The sequence below is a fragment of the Palaemon carinicauda genome, chromosome 5 (assembly GCF_036898095.1).
Source record: "Palaemon carinicauda isolate YSFRI2023 chromosome 5, ASM3689809v2, whole genome shotgun sequence".
NCBI classification, from domain to species: Eukaryota; Metazoa; Arthropoda; class Malacostraca; order Decapoda; family Palaemonidae; genus Palaemon; species Palaemon carinicauda.
The window spans coordinates 136,832,657-136,855,156 of record NC_090729.1 but is presented as its reverse complement, the minus strand read 5'-3'; the positions used below and the strand labels follow the sequence as shown (position 1 = coordinate 136,855,156).

The 22,500-nt window shown below is 38.6% G+C and overlaps 1 protein-coding gene across 1 annotated transcript in view; it reads left to right on the top strand.

Moving 5' to 3' along the window:
- Positions 1 to 22,500, top strand: part of Hydr2 (abhydrolase domain-containing protein 2) — a 237,306-nt gene that overhangs the window by 152,791 nt on the left and 62,015 nt on the right. Inside the window, exon 5 of the mRNA XM_068374124.1 lies at positions 1 to 6. This exon is cut by the window's left edge and continues 189 nt beyond it. Coding sequence (XP_068230225.1) covers positions 1 to 6 — 6 coding nt within the window. The remainder of the gene's footprint in view (positions 7 to 22,500) is intronic.

The following is a 22,500-nucleotide window of genomic DNA, read 5'->3' as shown; positions in this document are numbered from 1 at the left end:
TACCAGGTAAGTCCTACAAGACAAACTTTAACATGTTTTAACTTTTACCAGTTTAAGACAATTAGCAACTCTTTTTAATCTCTTGATATAGAATGTAGTAGGTTGATTAGTTTAGCATTCACTTTATAAATATTCTAAGCTCAAGTATTACAAGTGGAAGATGCTGAGAAGAAATCTAGATACCTGGTGACTTTCCTATGGTGTAATATTAATTAATGTCTCCTATTTTGTTTACTTAGTTTTAATCTGTAGTTTACCCTCAAAATGCCCACTATAATCGGGGGAGTAGATCTTTACCAAAATCCTGCATTCCTGGCTAAAAATAAACTTCCCACAAAACGTTGGGGGTTTTGGAAGATCGCTCCACTAAATGAAGATCGTTCTCTGCACCCGGTGGAGTGCCTTAAGGCCTACCTGTTAAAAGGTGGACCCTTTAAGGGTGGACAACTTTTTAAAGGGGAAACAACAGCATTTAATCTCTCTCTGAAACAGCCAAGGTCCAAACTCAGCTATATCATGAGAAGGGCTGACCCTGATAGTATGCCATCAGGTCATGACTCTTGGAAAGTTGCCTCTTCCTTAAACTTTTTGCAGTATTATTATTATTATTATTATTATTATTATTATTATTATTATTATTATTATTATTATTATTATTATTATTATTAGCTAAGCTACAACCCTAGTTGGAAAAGCAAGATGTTATAAGCCCAAGGAAATAAGGAAATAAATAAAGGATGAGAAAAAAATTAACAATAAATCCTTCTAAAAACTGTAACAACACCAAAACAGATATGTCTTATATAAACTATAAAAAGACTAATGTCAGTCTGTTCAACATAAAAACATTTGCTGCAACTTTGCACTTTTGAAGTTCTACTGTTTCAACTACCTGATTAAGAAGATCATTCCACAACTTGGTCACAGCTGGAATAAAACTTCTTGAATACTGTATAATATTGAGCCTCATGATGGAAAAGGCCCGACTATTAGAATTAACTGCCTGCCTAGTATTACGAACAGGATGGAACTGTCCAGGAAGATCTGAATGTAAAGGATGATCAGAATTATGAAAAATCTTATACAACATGCATAATGAACTAATTGAACGACGGTGCCAAAGATTAATATTTAGATCAGGAATAAGAAATTTAATAGACCGTAAGTGTCTGTCCTATAAATTAAGATGAGAATCAGCAGCTGAAGACCAGAAAAGAGAACAATACTCAAAACAAGGTAGAATGAAAGTGTTAAAAACACTTCTTCAGAATAGATTGATCACCGAAAATCGTCAAAGGCTTTCTCAATAAGCCAATTTTTTTGTGCAATAGAAGAAGACACAGACCTAAGGTCTCTCAAAAGTAAATTTGCTGTCAAGAATCACACCTAAAATTTGAAAAGAATTCATATAAGGTTAAAGAAACATTATCAATGCTGATTATCGGGATGTTTAGGAGCAACTGTCCTTGACCTACTTACACTCATACTTTTGAGTTTTGTTAGAATTCAACTTCATACCTCATAATTTGCATCATGCATTAATTTTTGCTAGATCTCTTTTAAGGGATTCAGCAACCCTAGATCTATATTCAGGAGAGGGAATTGATGCAAAGGGAGTAGCATCATCTGCATATGCAACAAGCTTGTTTTCTAGGCCAAACCCCATGTCATGTGTATATAATATGAAAAGTAATGGGCCAGATATCACATTCCTATACTCCACTATGGTGCCCATCAACAACTCTTTGAGATCTATTAGTAAAAAATTCAACAATAATGCTAAGAAACGACCCACCCAATCCCAACTGTTTGAGTTTGAAAACAAGGGCCTCATGATTTACACGTACAAAGGCAGCACTAAAATCAAGGCCAATCATACGAAATTCCTGACCACAATCAAGGGATTTCTGTACAGCATTGGAGATTGTAAGGACATCACATGCTTCAAGGCCTTTACGAAAACCAAATTGCAAACTAGGGAATAGATGATTACCTTCAGCAAACCTATCAAGATGTTTTGCCAGAATACGTGTAGAAACTTAAGATATGGGAGTTACGGAAATTGGGCATTAATCAGTTGGACTTGAGCTACCACAAACACATTTACGTAGAAGAGTAACATTACGTTTTTTTAAAGCTTCATACAGTATTTAATTTTCTATTCATTGTTGAGCCTTCATATTTCATTAGGCGTTATTGTGGTTTATCAAAGCATGTTTGTTTTCTATTTTTCAATTTCTTGGGCATTTCAATAATCAACAGTTACTTTTGGTAGGCATCAGCTGATCTCAAGGTCAGGCTACCGTATTTTGATTATACACACAAACAGTACGAGTTGTTTATATAATCTTCACTTATCCGAAATTTCTTATAATGAATATTACATCAGCACCAATATGTAATAGTCACAGTATCCATACACTTATTTTGATCTTTAATTCACTGTTAAATCTTCATATTTCTCAAGGCATTATTAGAAAGGATAAAATTAATAATAGTATTACATAACCAATACTTGGTAAGATATCTGTTGCTTCAAAAGCTAATTTATACACAGATGTGTTCGTTTGTTCGTTATGATCGGTGATGAAACTTAAACAAAGCATTGGTTGCGGTTTTATGTTGTGTGTTTAGCAAAAGCTTGATATAAAATCCTTTAATTTATTTTGGATTTTTGAGTATACAACAAAAACTGGCCTATACACTGGTGGATTTGTAATTCATGCAGATTTGACTTGATTTTCGACCTTGTCCTATGTGAAGGTTTGTCTTACGCACGGAAGTGTACGGTATGTTTCTTCTTGTGTAATGTGCTTCTAGGCTGTTTTCAACAATAAACTAACCACTGTTTCCCTGCTGAAATGAGGGTGCGTCTTATATTTGTTTACATTGAAAACAGTGCTGCCAACTGGACAGTAGCGAAAATAATTGAGAAACAGTACCGCCAACCAAGCTGGCAGTAGCAAAATTAATGCCGGTTAACTAATGTTTCCGGATTATAGATAGCCGGATTAGTTATATATATATATATATATATATACTGTATATACAGTATATATATATATATATATATGTGTGTGTGTGTGAAGAATTTTCTTCACTCTTCTTCTTTCAATCGTATTTTTAGCTCTCTTCTACTAATACTATAGCTACCCCTTAAACGTTCTCTCCTACATCCAATTTTCTTTAACGAAACATAGGGAGGACTATTCTAAACTAAAACTTGTTGACAGTGGCACATGCCATGCTCGTGATGTCACAGCGTAGATACGCACAACAGAGGGCCTTAGTAGTAACCCCGGCGTATGTTGGTTCTTTCCTTAACTACATGGGTCGAGATTAAATTCCTAAACTGAATTTTGATATAAATTTCAATACTACTGAATTAATGCATCTTTTATTTCTCAATACCAATTAAGGTTTGTTAATTTTAAGATGTATGCTCATCGCACCAGCCCATTGCTAATTAATCATTTAAAATATTAATTTTTAGCAAGCCAGAATAGGTAGGATTGTTGTATATATAAACTCCCTTAGAGCAGCAAGATTTCTCTAAAGTATTTAGTACAAAATCCTGCCTCCTCTGCACTCCTTGTAACAATACATTGCCTTGTCCTGAAGTCCCAACATGGCACCCCCAATGAAGTACCGTGCGCATCAAGCTCCTCACCTGTCTGGAAAGGTGAAGCCAGGTGATCTCTCCGACCTTAGTGTCGGGCCCATTCGTTCTGAAGGCGCCCTGGCCAACTGACCTGCCTGGTCAGTTAATCCGTGCACCTCTGGCTCACCCTCATCCCCCTCTTCCAAAATGTGACTCACCAAGGAGTCCTGTGGCTGCCGGCTGGAGGCAGTGAAGGAGTGAAACCTGGGAACTGTATAGTTGCAGCCAAAGTGAGAATTTTTGGGGTGAGCCAGGCAAGAGTGCAAAGTGCAACCAGGTCAACAGCCATCACGGGCATAGGACTGATCATCAAAGGAGTGCAGGTACTACTACAAATGGCCATAGTTATTCCCCCATTTTTTAGCTTGGACTAATTTTAACTTGCTTAGAATAACTGGCTTTTACACTATTCGGACTGTGTGCGGTGGGATTGTGTATATATTTTTCTTGGATATTAATTTCTGGTTTGAGACTAGCACAGTCTCTGGGTCCCGTGGGCCACATGCCCGACCCCATTTTGATTTGTGATTATTGCAGACCACGTGTCTAACCCATCATTTTTATTATTTTGAATTGCTTTTAATTTGCATTCCTTTTATTATTCCATTTTTGTGTTGCTAAGATGTCTGTTTTCTTTTAATGTAAATTTGTGGATAAATCAATATTAGGTTAATTAAATCTCTTTCGTACTTTTGCTCCCTCATTTATTTTAATGTGTGAATTGAATAGTTGATCACGGGACAAAATACCCAATATTTAAAGAGTAAACCTAAGTAAGTCTATAGATGGTAACAGCGAGGAACTTTGCATTAATATATTTGCTTTGAAGGTAAAGATCCTTATCTTTAAACATTTAAATTACTTTACATCACTGCTCCCATTTTTGGTTTTGTCTCTAATTACATTAACGTAAGATACCTGTCCAGCATCTCATTGGGGTAGCTGGGACGTAGTCGGAACAGAGCCTAAGAATGAGATGACTATAGACCTGAAAAAGCTAGAGTAAGCCATAAATTACTTATATTTCACGTGTGGAGTTCTCCGGCCTCTGGACAGTAAATTTCCCCCTTTTGTATTTAAGAGTGAAGGTTAGTGAACTGTGGTAGTAAAGTCATTAACAGGGTGTTTGTGCTAGAGAGTAAGTGCTCATTATCCTCCCCTGTTGATCTTTGAGTAACAACCATTAGGGAGGCTTTCCCGAACTAAGTTCCCACTCAGAACATAAAAAATTCTCCACAATATAATATATAATATATAATGTAATATATATATATATATATAATATATATATATATAAATATATATATATGTATATATATATATATATATATACATATATATATATACATATATATATATACATATATATATATATATATATATATTATATATATACAGTATATATATATATTATATATACAGTATATATATATATAGATATAAATATATATATATGAAATTATATATATATATATATATATATGTAAAATATATATATATATATATATATATAAATATATATATATATATATATATCTATATATATAATATCTATATATAATATATATAATATAAAATATATATATATATATATATATATATATATATATATATATATATATATAATATAATATATATAATATATACTGTATATAATATATATATATGTATATATATATAATATATATATATATATATATACAGTATATATGATATATATATACAGTATATATATATATATATATATATTATGGTCCCGAATTATGCGTTCGAATTATTCGATTCCCCATTTATGCGGTCAGTAGTTTTCAAAAATAAATTTTCTGTATCTGAGAAGCTGTTCAAAGTCTGCCAGTAAAGCACTACAAAATGTATCAAATCTATTGTCTTTTCAAGTATTTTGGTAGCCCTAAATGTGGTGTTTGATAATAAATTTTACCAAAAAATATTTACCTTACATTTCATCAACATAATTTCATAATAAATACCCTATTTAAGGAAAAATTCCATATCAACAAAGAAATAAACTTTAACTATGTGAGTCCTGCTGACAAAATGTAAACAAAATTATGGTTAACTTCTTGGCAATATTTATCTTTCTCTAACCTTTCGATAATTTTAATAGTAGTGTTAATGTTGGTATATTAAAGCATTATTTCTGTTCAGATCAGTATATAATATTATTTTTCCCTTTGGGGTGTTCAAGGTTTTCACATGTAGGCTGGGTTCGTTTTTCGGCAGTGAATAGCCTAAATTTCGGTAACAAGTCGGCAATATTTTGTCATATTTTAAATAGTACAGATTTGCTTTATAAAGATTTGTTTTGTATAGTACATGATGTAATTATGAAACCTCTGAGAGAGAGAGAGAGAGAGAGAGAGAGAGAGAGAGAGAGAGAGAATTTGATGCCAGAAAACCTCAAATCAATCTCTCTCTCTCTCTCTCTCTCTCTCTCTCTCTCTCTTCAAGAAATAAAATCTTAGTTCAAATATTACAACCTGAGTTTAAGAATGAATTCATCATGACACTTGTTAGTTGTGGTGATCAATTCCTCGCTTCAAGTGGTACATGAAACAAAAACACGGCATTCGATTACAACAGCTGGTTTTCTCTCTCTCTCTCTCTCTCTCTCTCTCTCTCTCACTCTCTCTCTCTCCTCTCTCTCTCTCTCTCTCTCTCCCCCCGTTGTTATACAATACTTACATATACTATAGATGAAGAAACCAAAATAGGTTTTCTTAAAAAGTGTCAATTAAATATGAAACAAAATAAATTATACCGAGTATAAATCCATTTCAACCGTAGCTTAAAATATGGCATCCGATTTTGTCCACAAACCACTATTTTGTAGGATACACCACTTTATTCTAGAAAATTGCTACTATTTAAATAACTAGTTGTGCTTTAAGAAAACCCTCTACTTTTGTTTTAAATTTCGGAAATGTTTTATAAATCGAGTATTGCTGACTTATTTTTGTATTACTTTTGCCTGTGATGAGATCAGCTGATGGCTAGCTGCCGCTCTCAAGAATATGCGCGTACGAATACAGTAACAAAGTATTGTTTACACCATTTCTTAACTTATTCAAAACATCTATACAGTTGATATTACATAAGCAGTAATGTGTTATAGCCTATCATAATTTTTGTTTAGTGCATTTAAAACTATCATTATCTCTCTCTCTCTCTCTCTCTCTGCTACCTTTCGCTACCTCTCATTTCTTACCTCCCTCTATCTCTCTAACAAATGAAATCTGTGTTGCTTCACAAAGTTTGTTATATTAAAAATCAATTATGGTTCAAATTTTCCTTACTTTCTCCAATCTCGCACCATCTCTGTCACATCGAACTTTATAGCGGTAACCAAATTGTTCGATAACTTTAAAAACCGGCCTAGTATTTTTTCTTTTCTTTTGCAGATGGTCTCATGATTGAGGTGGATACAAGTTGACTTCTTTTACAGTAACTGAAGCTAGGAAAAGTATTTTGGATATGGAATGGGCATTATCTTTCGTAACAGTTTAGAATTATCGTAAATTACCATACTGTCATTAGCGGCATTTTGCTATTGTTGATTAGACGCAAACAAAATGGTTTTTCTATTTTGCTACGTCTGTAGGAATTTATATGGACACGGTACTAAAACTTCTTAATATCATTAGTTATCACTTTGATCATTCGTGTTTAATGCGTTCGTTTGTTTATTATGATCGACGATGGAGCGTACAGTAAACAAACGGAAGGTTTTTGTTTTAGGCGGCGTGTTTAGGAAACAAAGCATTATATAAATCGCATTCATTTAATTATTTTTGAAGTTCTAAGGAAAATTCAATATACCAACATTGGCAATAACAAAATCATCATATAATTAATATTTGGTTAGATAGCTGTTGCTGCAAAAAGTAACATAAACACATGTGTAAAGGCGTTCGTTTCTTCCCAGATGATCAGAGATGAACGTAAACAAAACAACGGATACTGATTTTGATGGTGTCCTTTTTAGCGTGATTAGGGAACGCCTGATATAACATCGCCTTTATTTCGTTAATTTTGGATTTTCAATGATACAATAAAAGCTAGTCTATACAGTGATATTTTTGCTATTCACTAGTTGTCTTATAAAACAGATATGACATAGTCATTAAAATTACTACTAATTTTAGGTTGTGATATGAGGGGTAATCTATGTATTTACACCCTTCCTGGTTGTAATTTTAACCTTTTTCAAGTTATTAAAATTTTGAAACATTTTAAATGTTTAAACTATTTATAAGAAGGTAATATTAGAAAAAAAAATACAGTATAGTACACAGAAAGAAATGAAAATGGGTGATAAATGCATTTGAATGGGCAAGTTTCTGTTTGCCATGGCCCTAATGGAATTATTCCTGTTATGTGTTTCGAAATATGCGATTTTCCATTTATGCCAGACCATTTACCGACCAAATTCTCGCATAATTCAGGACCCTACTGTATATGATATATATATTTATATAATAAATATATATATATATATATATATATACATATATATATACATATATATATATATATATATATATAGTATGTGTGTATATATTTATATATATATATATATATATATATTGTTATGTAACTGCAGATTACGGTCTTTAAATGGTATCAATCGGATTCTCCACTTGACACTGTATCGTCGTATCAATCAGATCGTCTAATTGACACCGAGTTCTTTAAAAGGACAGAGCCCTTTTATGCTAATAACTGTTCACTTTTCCTGGGTTCTTATTTTTACTTTGGAGCTGCACCTCTTAAGAAAAATATGGGGTTTGTTACATGCAAGGACCGTTTGCCTATCTCCTTAGTCTAATCACGGACAAAAAAAACTCTGTTATAAAAATCTAATACATAACTAATTTATTTCACAGAGAAAAAAAAAGAAAAATGTTTGTATGATTCTCAAGGAGAAAAACATACAATGACAAGTCAAAACTGGAAATGTTTTAGAGTTTATAGTTAATAAATCAAAAATGATTAAAGTCAAAACGAAAAGACAAAACACTAAGTTTAGTTCTCTCCAGCAATAATTAAAACACAATTAGATGCAGAAAATAAAAAGAAAGCATCACTTAATTTCTACATTCTGAAAATCACTCAATATAATGAAAAAGACAGAACATAAATGTTGAAAGAATAATTATGGTAAAAAAAAGTACAAGTTTGACCATATAAAAAAAAAAAGAGAAATAATGTTCACTATTGTCTTTTGACTATTTTCTATGTGTCCCAACAACACAAAAACCCCCCACTTTGCACTTTAAAGTTAAAAGAAAAACCTTTGATTCTTAACACTTGAACATAAGGGAACTTGGTTTACGCTCCTCCTTTAAAATAAAAAAAAAATGATGTTGGGTGTGAATGGGTTGACACAATTGAAGAGAAAATTACTCCCAAAGGTTTTTTTTTTCTTTCCAGCTACACTCCTCTAGAATTCCCTTTAATGCAACCCTTCAGTTTTGCACTTGTTAACTTTCTCCCTCTCACAGGTCAATTTACTTATCTTAGTTTCATCAAAGCAGGTGTTCTTGGGACGTCATTATCTCCAACTGGACTCAGGGGAAGGGTGGATCCTTGAATTACAGAGTTTTTCGGCGACTCATGCGGAGTTCAAATCTCGAGAACTGGGATGGCTTGTGTCCTGAGGGGAGCAGACACTGGTTCCTCTCTCTCTCTCTTCTTGGGTGAGAACTTCTTCCAACACCCTCGGACAGGAACTAACTTATTTTCTTGATGAAGGCCTTAGGCTGAGAAGGGGAGATTTTGGGCCATCCCCTGTTTCCTCTTGATTGGTCATTTTTTATTTCATAGGGCGGTCTTCGTGTCTTGAGGTCCAATGACATCCGTGACCACACCTTCCTTTTCTGGATGTTGGCCAATCATGACCAAGTGTCCTCTTCCCTATGGGTACTTTGTCCTTTCTATAAGAAACCCTTGTTCTCACATCCGGCTTATATCTTGTGGCTGACCTGGGAAAGAGAGGGGAAAGTCAAGTGCCTGATAATTTAATGGCTGTGAGCCTACATAGTGCAGACAACGCCCTCCTTTTGTGGGTTGAGGCCTGTCTGAGGTTACTAGAAAGGAAACCATGAGAGCAGAGCTGTTTCAAAAATAAAAATAGAAGAATTATGAACTGCTAACAGTTTTACTTAGGAGGGTAGAACTCGCTTCACACTTCCCCCCTTAAAAAAAAGATTTCCTGGTCAATGGAAAGGAAATTGTTTCCCTCTTAATCACTAACTGAACTCACAGCTTGGCTCTCATGAAAGAGGTGTAATTACATAAAAAGAAATTATATCTATTCTTAAACTACCTACACACACATTAAACTCTAATTCATCCGTGAAAGGCAGTCCGCTAGAATGTTCTGATTCCCGGGGATATGCAAGATATTTAAATTCACTTCTTTCAGCCGTAGGCTCCATTTGAGTAGTCTGTGGTTTTTGTTTTTCATGGTTTGCAAGAATGTTAAGGGATTGTGATTTGTAAAGATGTTAGTAGGCAATGAATTAGATTGAAGGTAAATGGAGAAATGTTCTACAGCAAGTAATAAAGCCAATAACTCCTTTTCTACAGTGGCATAGTTCTTTTCATGCCGGTTAAATTTCTTAGAGAAGTATGCCACAGGGTGTTTCATGTTTTGATCATCTTCCTGCAATAAGACTGCACCAGCCCCATGATCACTGGCATCTACTGCTACTTCAAATTATCTGTCAAAATCTGGTGCCTTCAGCACAAGTGATAGACTTAGTAACCTCTTAAGGGAGTCAAATGCACCTTGACAGTGGTTAGACCAAACATACTTGTTATTCTTTTTGAGAAGATTAGTGAGAGGCAAGGCTATGGTAGAGTAATTCTCACGGAACTTTCTGTAATAACCGGTCATTCCCAAGAACCGACGCAGTGCTCGGCGGCTTTGCGGGACTGGAAATTGTCGTATGCTCTCAACCTTTGCTTGCACTGGGCAAACAGATCCTTGACCTACTATATGCCCTAAGTAGGTGACTCGCCTGTCCAAAATCACACTTGGAGAGGTTGATTGTCAAGTTGGCCTCTGCTAAACGTTGGAAAAGGGCTTTTAGTCTCTTCAGGTGTTCTTTCCAAGAGTCAATGTAGATAACAATGTCATCCATATATGCGACAATGCCTTCTAGGTCCTGTACCAAACTGTTAATCATTCGCTGGAATGTCGCAGGAGCATTTCTCATCCAAAGGGCATCACATTATATTCAAATAATCCTTGAGGTGTTACAAAAGCTGAAAGCTTTTTGGCTCTCTCAGTGAACGGAACACACCAAAATCCCTTCAACAAATCACAGTTTGTGATATATCTAGCATTCCCGATGGTATCTACGCAGTCATCAATACGTGGCAAGGGAAAAGAATCTGGCTTTGTGACGTTGTTCACCTTCCTTTAGTCAGTACAGAATCTGACTCCACCATCAGGCTTTTCCACTAACACACATGGTTAACTCCACTGTGAGGAACTCTTTCTAATAATCCCATGCTCTAGCATGTAATCAATATCCTTCCCAAGCAGTTTTCGCTTCTTTGGTGATACTCTGTACGCGTGTTGTCAGACTGGGCGTGCATCTCCCACGTACACATCATGTTCCATTACATTTGTCCAGCTGGGAACATCAGGAAACAGCACATCGTACTCTTCCACTAAAGCTTGGACATCCTTTTGCTGCTGGGGAGCTAGATGAGAGACCTTGGTCTTGAAGTCTCTGAGAACCTCAGAATTCTTAAGTCGGGCTTCGAGTGGCATGCCCTTGAAACTGATTTTCTCCTCTTCTTCACCCGAAGGATTCTGTTCTTCCTCCTCTTCTGGTTTCTGTCCCTGTCTCCTTATTACTGATACATGAACAGGCGCAGTGGCTGGTGATGTCTTTCGGGCAGTGGCATGACCACTGGTATTCCGAACAACATATGGTTTCATCATGTTGACGTGACACACCTGGTGTTCCTTTCTTCGGTCCGGTGTCCCTACCACATAATACAGTTCGCTGAGCTTCTTCATGACCTTATATGGCCCCTGGTACTTGGCCGCTAAGGGACTACCAGGCACAGGTAAAAAGATGAGCACATTATCTCCCACTTGGAATTGTCGTGCTTCTGTCCTGTTTGCTTGATCATACCAGGCTTTCATTTTTTCTTGAGACTTCTGCATCTCCTCATGAGCCATTTGGCATACCTCGCGCAAGTGCTGTCGGAACCTCACCACATAGTCTAGCACATTGGTACTTTGTTCCTCCTGGGTCCATATCTCCCTCAAAAGTTTGAGGGGTCCACGCACTTGATGTCCAAAGACCAGCTGAAAGGGGGAAAACCCCAGAGATTCTTGCCATGAATCTCGAATAGCAAACAACAAGAACGGCACACCTGTGTCCCAATCTAGTGTTTTCTGGTCTTCACAGTATGCACGTAATGCATTTTTGAGCGTGGCATGAAACCTTTCCAAAGCACCTTGAGACTGTGGGTGATAAGCAGAGGACATTATGTGCTGCACTCCTAACTCCTTAAGGGTGCCTTCAAAAACTTTTGACATGAAGACACTACCTCTGTCAGTTTGAATAACCTTTGGCACCCGAATGTGGTCACGAACTGTACCAGAGCCCGCGAGACATTGGGACTCATCGCTGCCCGCAACAGGTACGCTTGATGGAAGCATGTCGACGCACACAATAGCGTCAACAAATGGGTGTGTCCCTTCTTTATCTTTGGCAGAGGTCCGACAATATCCATGATGATCTTGGAGAAGGGTTCTTCCACCGCTGGGATGGGTTGCAATGGTGCCTTTCGATGATTTGGATCCTTTTTACCTATCACTTGGCACGAGTGACAACTACGGCAATATTCTGCAACTCCTCTGTTCAAATTTGGCCAATAAAATTCCCGGAAACTTTCTCGGGCGTCTTGCGTACTCCTAAATGTCCTCCCATTGGTTGCTCATGAGCCAACCTTAAAATCTCCTCTCGGTACTGTGGTGGCACTACCACCTGATATAGAATGGCCCACTCAGCATCAGCAGGCACTTTCTTAGGCCGCCATTTGTGCATTAGGACATCATCCTTTAAATAGTAACCAGAGGGTTCAGTCTCAAGTTCACTCAGGGATCCAGCTTCATCCCTTATCCTTGCAAGTTCTGAGTCTTGTTTCTGAGCTTCAATGAGCAACTCCCTTGAGTATTCTGAACATAATAAACCAGGCTGCACCACACCCCTGGGCATTTGGGGAAAAGTACCCGCAAGCGCCCCGGTAGGAACATCATCTCGGTCCTTTTTCTGTTGGGTGGTACTAGCACGGGTAATAGCACATGCTGGATACCCATTTTGTTCAATCTTCACCTCCCCTTCATTATTGTCAGCAGGAATTTTACATGTTGCTGTGCAACATCGTTATCCAGCTATGTCATTTCCTAACAATGACTGTACCCCTTGCATGGGTTCCTCATCCACCAAAGCAACTGGAAATGTACCGGAAATAAAAGAAGAGCTTAAATTCACTGCATATAAGGGCAATTCCTCTCTTCTCCTAATGTAGCGAACCATGACAGTTTCTCCCAAAGCGGACGATTCATCGAAGGGTAAGACTGCTCTGTGCAAGACAGTCTGCTCAGCTCCAGTATCACGCATAATCCTTATCTGTACAGGCTTGGTACCTTGGTCCTGCAGAGACACAGATCCAGCATGAATGAAGGCATCCTGTCCTTGCCTTATGGCCATGTCTCTCTTCTTCATCATCCCTTGGCATGATGTCTGTCTTCTCATCACCTCATTAAAATTAAGTGCTTGGTCATCCTTCTTGTGATTTTGATTAGAGGACTTCTTTCCCCCTGGTTCATAATATCCTTTGAGCCAGCAGCAGCTAACGTCGTGTCCGAGTTTGTGACAATAGGAACACTGTTTTACTGGGGGAGCCGAAGGGTGGGCTCCATTGTTCTTACTTCCAGTGTTTTTAGCACTGCCATGTGTAGGATTTCCCCCTACTCCTTTCCCTGGTGGAGGATACGATGGAGCCGGCCCTCTGGGGCTCCAATTACTCCGAAATTGCCTTGGAGGTTGGTTTGGATGAAATGAAGGAGGGCAACATCCTGAGCCAGAATAGCCCCTGATCTTTTCCTTCAGTGTATACTCATCTGCCATTACAGCAGCCTGGTCAGGGTCAGTGATATTTCGATCTTCGATATATTGCCGAGTGGCTGGGGGTAACATTAGTAGAAACTGCTCTAATCCTATGAGCTCTACTATCCTGTCGTAGGTCTTGTTATTTCCTAGAGAGGCCTCCGCCCACCTGTCACGGCTAATCTTCATTTGCCTCCAATACTCTGCATAGCTTTCTGATCCTTTCCTCAAGTTCTTGAACTTCTGGCGATAAGCCTCAGGCACAAGTTCGAAAGCTTTCAAGATCCATGCCTTTACCAGGCGATAATCGTGCGCAACAGGGTCGGATACCTCATTGTAAGCATCCACTGCTCTCCCGGTTAACTTTGTTGGCAACAGGCGAGACCAGGAGTCCTCTGGGACCTGGTAACTCCTCATTACTCTCTTAAACGACAGGAAGAAGCCTTCAGGATTCTTTTCATCATAGGATGGAAGGAGTCCCACCTTATCTTTGTCTGAAAACCCTCCCATGGGTTGTGCCCTGGGTGATCTTGAATTCTGACGGTGCCTCTCCAACTGAGCTCACAATGACTTAGCCTCGAGCTCAGCTGCTTTAAATTTAATTTTCATCCGCAACAACTCTTCTGACCTCTGAACTTCATCATGAGATTCAACTTCAACTGGAATTGAAGTTCGGTAGGCAGTCTGGCTTGATGACATGGCTGATGGTAACATTAGCACTGCTGCTGCTCCTCCCATAACAGAGTGTTCTTGGGTTATAGAGTTGTCTTCGTCCCTATCTTCAAGTGCTATCTCCAACTCGTGCTCTTCCCTCAATCCATGACGCCTATCAAGTTCACTCTCTACGGCATCCAGAATCTGTTGTATTTTACCTGCGTTTTGGATATCATCTACACGTGAGCTCACTTATATTAGCTCTGCTGGGGAGAGTTGACTTAACAAAAAGTCATTCGGTTCCTTTAGGATTCTTAAGGAGAAAAACATACAATGACAATTCAAAACTGGAAATGTTTTCGAGTTTATAGTTAATAAATAAAAAATGATTAAAGTCAAAATGAAAGGACAAAAACATTAAGTTTAGTTCTCTCCAGCAATAATCAAAACACAATTAGGTCTGTCACCGGCTATGACGTCGGCAGCAATGAATGTGGATGGCAGCTCAAGGGAGAGCTGAGGGCTTCCCAAAGTATGTTAAGTTTCCCACCGGCAGCCGTCAGGAGCCGTCTCAATCTTCCCCCCAATAATATTCACTTCCTGTGTGAAGGAAGGGAGTAAGGGGGAAGGTGGCAGAGACGGCTGAACTAACCGCTACCGGCAGGTTACCTCCGGTAACGCAGTCACCCTAGCAAGCCGGGATGACTGTCAGAATACCGGTGAAGGAATTTTGTGACGGCTATGACATAACTAAAGGACAGAAGGGGAAGGGTAAAGGGTCTTATAGTTCATTGATATGAGAGGTGGTAGCAGGTATGCTGCCTTCCTCAAACAGTGAACTGAGGAAGCATGGCTTCCTGTGCTGACGACATCGTCGGCGGAAAGATAAGGGCACTCTGCCGAAGGCAGCCAGAACTTTGTTCTGTTCGATGGCAATGAAGAGAGACAGTGGTTGCCGCCTATAGCGGCGGCGGCACTCGGGGGGGGGGGGGGGGGGAAGAAAGGGTTTAGCCTCTTCTCTCTGAGAGAGAGTGAATATCGTAACTTATCTATAGATTCTAGAGAATCTACATTCTCATACGAATCGAGAGGGAACGATAGGGTGAGGTTAAACGTCGGGAATTACTTTACTAACGTATATATGAGCGAGAGTAGCCTAGCTCTGGTAGGAACCCCAGCCAAGGTAGTTGGTACCACCGGGGTTCCTGCTGCATACGATAAGTAAAGTCACATAATAGGAAGAGGAATAATATTCATGTATGCAAAATCACCACTTGTATAATTTGCCTAAATAGCTAACATTATAGCTTAATACCGGGAATTGTCACCATACTGACTAAATAAAATGCAATTGTAATGGGCGACTGCAGTCATAAAATGGCTGACTCCGGTTCTCGGCAACGCTCACCCAAACACACTTAAATTATTGAAATTTAATTGTGAAAAGGGAGACTAAAATTATACACTGGAAAGAATTAATACTCGACTTTCCAGAAGACGAAGATGCTGGAGATTGCATGATGAGCATTCCCAAAAACTTGTAACAAAACACCGGGTTAACAGGGAGCGCAACTCGCTTAGAGAGCTACAAGAAAAGGAATGGTGTCGCGGTAGTAGTAAGGAAGGAGGTCCATCGGGTACCTAGAACGGCACCCACTTCTTTTGCCACTCTTCCCCATTACATCAGAGTGAAATCTATTTGGGGTAAAGATTGCTATGTGACGTATCTAGAATATGTCCCCTGATATTATACGATATCCTTTATTGGATACTCGCGCCAGGAGTTAGAATCCTGGAGACCTTCGGTTTAATTCCCTTGGAGTATCACTGTAGCAAATATCCCTTAGAAGGCTACCTAAAGGAACCTTCCATCAGGACGACATGGCCCGAGCCCAAAAATATATACCCCCCAGATGCTGAAGCCTTGATGAGGATGGGGGGCTTAGGGATCAGCAGCTGGGGTCTAATGAACAGTGGGAACTACTTCCCACTGGACCTCGGTGCCCAGCTGTTGATCCAACTAAATCAGTCAGCACTTTCTCTTTTACTTTTGGTTATTTCTTTTTCTCCCATCTCTTCCTTTTGGGCTCGATATTGTTGACGACTTTGGCATGTTCGATTATACTTTGGATGCTGCTTTGGATTTGGCACAGTGTGGGATGGACGGCATTCCATCTCAACCTGTGCCAATTTAGACGCCATCACCCTCTGGCAGACCCCATTGGGTGCAGACCAAGTCTGTTAAGAGTCGGGCTCCAGTGATCCAGTTTTAAGTCACCCATATTTGCAGGTAATGGGTGACACCAGGCATTGGAGTCGACGGTGGGAGGGGCTAACTACCCCCACTGACCAGTGTACGCCCACCTAAATAGAGGCAGCCCCTCTCTAATAGAGGACTGGTCCCTGCTGAAGCCTCTTCTCGTGTTGGGCCACATGGGATAGGAGGACTGACATCTTCCGATAAGAGGTGGATAACCCGGCTTGCTCATAACAAAAAAACCCACCCCTCTGTTGACGACCTGGAAAATACAAACATGGACCTCGGCACAGACAGCTCCAACTCGGGTTCTAACATAGTAACGTTGGAACCTTATATTCGTTATGGAAATAATGATAAGAAAACACTAGAGAAGAAGAGAGAGAGTGTGAGAAATGATGGTAGTACCCAAAGATATAGAAAAATAGAAGTATTACCTGGTCACTTATGAAGTGAATTATGAAAAAATGTTTATCTTAGAATTTAAAAATGGAAGAAATGAGCGTTTAAATGTTTTCAAAGCTAACAGGGAAATAGCTTTAAGTTGCAAGACTGCATTCAGCTACACTGTGAAGGTAACCCATATGAAATTGAAACACTGCTGCAAAGCATTGCGTCCTCCGTGGTTGTACCAGAGCCAACAAAGTTAGATAGTCTGACTAGGGATGAGATGGGACAGATGGCTTGCAAGATCCTAGTTGAGGAGAGATGGTAGTACCCAAAGATATAGAAAAATAGAAGTATTACCTGGTCACTATGAAGTGAATTATGAAAAAATGTTTATCTTAGAATTTAAAAATGGAAGAAATGAGCGTTAAAATGTTTTCAAAGCTAACCGGGAAATAGTCAATTTATGTGGAGGGCAGCCAAAAATTTTACCCCAAGGAAATGGAAGTCTCTTGATAGTGACACTATTCCCCATTACAAGGTGAAAGGCTAAAAACACTGACAACATTGGATGGTCATTGTGTAAAATGCATTTTGCACCCTACTTTCAACCAGAGTAGAGGTGTGATATATGCTCCAGAATTGCTGGATATAGAGGAAAAAGAAATTAAGGATGAACTGAAAAGTCAAGGAGTAGTTAAAGTAGTCAGAATGAGAAAGAGAGTTGGAGAACAACGTATTCCTCTTGCTACTTTTATTATAACATTTGATCAATGTAGATTACCTTATGTTATTAAGGCTGGTTGGCTATCTTTGAAAGTGAAACCTTATATCCCTTCACCATTGCAATGTTATCATTGCCAAATGTATGGCCATTTAAGCCAGAAATGCAAAGAAAAAGTAAAAAATAGGCCAGCTGTTTGTGCCAACTGTGGAAAAAGTAGCCATGGAGTATGCATAGAAAATCCAAATTGCATACATTGTGGGGAAGCACACCCAGCTACATCTAAAAGCTGCATTAAGTTTATTTTTGAAAAAGAAATTCAGGCCATTAGGACCATGGAAAGGGTTACTTTTAAAGAGGCTTGTAAAAGAGCTCTTGAAAAGCAGATAAGACCAGGGCAACCTTTTTCAATGGTTCTGAAGAAAAACTTGCCAAACCACACTGACGAAAATTAGATCTCTACTTCTAATGTGAAGAAACAAATGAAAGTAGTTAAAGAGGTTGAAAGTCCCATCGAAAATCTGTCCAGAAATTGTAGAAAAATCAAAATAGATACTTAAAGATTTTAAAGTTATTCAAAAGCCAACTACTCAGATTCTAAACAATAGTACAAACCGCTCACAGGCCGTGTCCTTGCCCGATCTGATGGAGGTTCCACTCGAAACTAATTTACCTGGTGAACCTGTAGCGGGGAAGGTGCAAAAACCTGACAGATCACAACCTTTTAATCGAAAAAGAGAGAGACCTCCATCTCTCTCGCCTCCTACCATAAGAAACAAAGTCACGACTTCAAATAAATATGAAATCTTGTCTGCTGATGTTTCTGATCAACTAGAAGGTAAATTGAACCAATCAGAAATTCAAGTTGAGGTCCACCATCCTCCTCAACAATTAGATCAAAAGGACACAAAGAAAAAGAGGAACACAAAACCCACTATATCAAGATCCTCTAGAGATACCACTGGGAAATATTGTTAGATCAAATATTGCCAATGGGAAGACTTCATCTAAGGTGTCTTCCAAAAAATAAATCATAATTTTTTTCTCCATTCTGCAATGGAATTGCCAGGGTGTAAGGGCGAAATATGAAGAACTCAAGCTCCTCATACGTGAGCACTCCCCTATAACTCTATGTCTACAAGAAAGCAAGCTTGATGCTAATACTCCTTATCCTCGAGAGTTTGTTAGCTATAGGACACCATATGATCAAGGAGCAGGGAGCCATGGGGGAAGTCTTATATACGTTCGTCGAGATGTTCCCCATATATCTTTGTCTATCTGTACCCCTCTGCAGGCAGTGGTTTTACAGATTGATATAGGGAGAAAATACACTATGTTCTCTTTACTTGCCTCCAAATGATAACATCTCATATGATGATATAGTAGAGGTGATTAAACAACTCTCACAACCTTTTCTCTTTCTAGGAGATCTTAATAGTAGACATCCTTTATGGGGTGATGTTTTGGCAAATGCAAGAGGTAATATTATATCATCAATTTTAGAGAATGAAGATGTCGGGCTCCTTAATACAGGAGAGCCCACACATTTTCATGTTCAGACAGGTACCTTGTCCTGCATTGACCTATCAGTTGCAAGCTCTAACTGTCTTCTCGATTTTAATTGGAGAACATTAGATGATTGGCATACTAGTGATCATGCACCAATCATTATAAACACCAACAATGGTCCACCTTTACAGAGATCGCCTCTATGGAATCTTGATAAGGCGGACTGGAATAGATTTCGGGAGTTAAGTGAAATTGAAGGAAATTCCGAACAGTTTGAAAGTGTTGATGATGCCATAGACTTACTTAATGGAACTCTTCACACAGCAGGAGTGAATTCCATTCCCAAAACAACAGGGATATTCAGACGACGACCAGTCCCCTGGTGGTCATCTGAACTAACTGCCCTGCATAGAGCCACAAGAAAGTCTTTAACTTGATTGCGCATGCGCCGTACTGAGGAGAATTTAGTCGTATACAAGAAATATAGAGCACAGTTCCGCCGTGCCATAAAAGAAGCTAGGTGCCAGTCTTGGATGTCATTTGTTTCCTCCATTAACAGTAGAACACCGACATCATCTGTGTGGAGGAAAGTCAAAAAGATAGCAGGAAAATTCACCCCAAACCTACCACCAGTGTTAAAGATAAATGGCCAGTATATGACTGGAGCAACCGAAGTTAGCAATGCCCTGGCTGACCATTTTTCAAATGTATCGTGCAAGTGTGAAGCAGCTCCTGGTCACCAATATAGGAGCATTGAAGAAAAGAAAGTTTTAAACTTCGCAACAAGAAAGCAAGAGTCATACAATTCTCCTTTTACTGAAAGAGAATTTGATTCTGCTCTTGCTACATGTAACGATACAGCCCCTGGACCCGATGGAATTCTATATGCAATGATTAAACATGTACCTTTTAATACAAAGTTATTTATTTTAAGCATTTTTGATAGAATATGGCATGATCATAGTTATCCAAGTGTTTGGGAACTAGCCATTATTTTAGCCTTTTTAAAACCCGGTAAGGACAAGTTTTTAGCAGCAAATTATAGGCCAATTGCATTAACATCTTGTTTATGCAAAATTATGGAGAAGATGGTCAATGTAAGACTGATGTGGTACCTTGAAAAGAAGGGTATTTTATCACCGATTGAATGTGGATTCAGAAAAATGCACTCAACGACTGATGTGCTGATACGACTCGAGTCCTCCATTTGTGAAGCGTTTGCTTCCAAACAGCACCATGTGACAGTCTTTTTTTATCTTGAAAAGGCATATGATACCACATGGAGATATGGTATACTTAAAAGAATCCATGAGTTTGGATTAAGAGGAGAACTACCACTATTCATTCAGTCATTTCTTTCACATAGAGTTTTCCAAGTGAGAGTTGGGGAAGCTCTATCACAGAGTAAATGCCAGGAAGGAGGAGTTCCTCTGGGGAGTGTGCTGAGTGTAACCCTTTTTGCACTAGCAATTAATGGGATATCCTCAGTCATTCCCCGGGATGTTCTGGCAACATTATTTGTGGATGATCTCTCCATATCATTTGCTGGGGCCAGAGTGGCAATGGTTGAGGGAAAAATACAACTCTCTATTGATAAAATTATCCATTGGGCCGATATGAATGGATTTAAGTTCTCGACAAGTAAAACTAAAATTGTCCATTTCTGTCGTATCCGGGGAGTACATCCAGACCCGGATATATACATCAAAGGTCAACGGATCCCATGTGCAAGTGAAGCTAAATTTTTAGGGTTGATATTTGATTGTAGGCTTACATGGGTTTCTCACTTAAAAGCATTAAAAGCTAAATGTCTTGAAGCTGTGAATCTTTTAAAAGTATTGTCCCATACATCATGGGGGCCAGACCGCAATACAATTTTAAAATTATTCAAGGCCTTGATTTTTTCCAAAATTAGTTATGGGTATGCGAAATTTACTCCTCAGCCACACCAAGCCGGTTAAAAATATTAGATTCTATACATCATGCTAGTATAAGATTGTCCACAGGAGCCTTTAGAACATCACCTATCACAAGTCTCCTTGTGAATGCTGGCGAGTTACCTCTAGACCTTTACCGAATGTCCTCTATTATTCGGTATTGGTTTAGATTGCAAAGACTCCCTAATTCTTCAGCCTTTCAGACTGCAAGCCTTGTAAGGCACTCAACCTACTTTGAGTTGCACCCAAAATCTCCTCAACCTGTTGGGTTTCGGGTGAAACAATTATTAAACAGTCTGGATATAATTAGAATTAAGGTGCTCCCATTCAGGGTATCATCAATGCCTCCATGGAAATTACCTGACATATCTTTTTGTAAATACTTTATTGGAGTTAAGAAGAATATGACTGACTTAGAATCCAGGTCTCTTTTTATGGAACATGTTGCAAAACATAGGGGATCGACTTTAATATATACTGATGGCTCCAAATCTGATGCTGGCGTTGGATTTGGAGTACATAGTAATGATTTTAATTGTAGAGGTGCACTTCCTCTAGCATCTTTCATATTTACTGCCGAACTGTGTGGCCAACTGACCGCTATTGAGAAAATAGCTTTGAAAAAGGAGGGTAATTTTAAAATTTTTAGTGATGCAAGGAGTGTTCTTCAAGCTTTAGAAGTTTTTAATTCTAGTAACCCTCTAGTTTTAAAGATTTTAGAATGGCTTTTTATTATTGAACAGAGAGGTATAACAGTGCGATTTTGTTGGGTTCCAGCACATGTAGGTGTGTCTGGGAACGAGAAGGCAGATTTACTGGCGAAGAATGCGGCATCTGAGTTACCACCAAGGAGGTATCCCATTCCCTGTAATGATTTCCTACCTACCATCAAGAAATTGGTTTTTAATAAATGTCAACAGCACTGGGATAGTCTAGATGGCAATAAAATGAGGGAAGTAACAAATATCATCTCACCTTGGAGGTATAACATGATACCCCGAAAATGGGAGACAACTCTTTGTCGCGTCCGAATTGGTCACACACGGTTGACACACGAGTTTCTGCTGAAGGGCCAACACCAACCGTATTGCGAGGACTGTTCAGTACCTTTAACAGTGAGGCATTTGTTGACCGAATGCCCTAATTTTAATAACCTAAGAATTAGATATTTGTTTGAGGCTCGAGGTGAGGATGGCAGGTTCATCCTTACC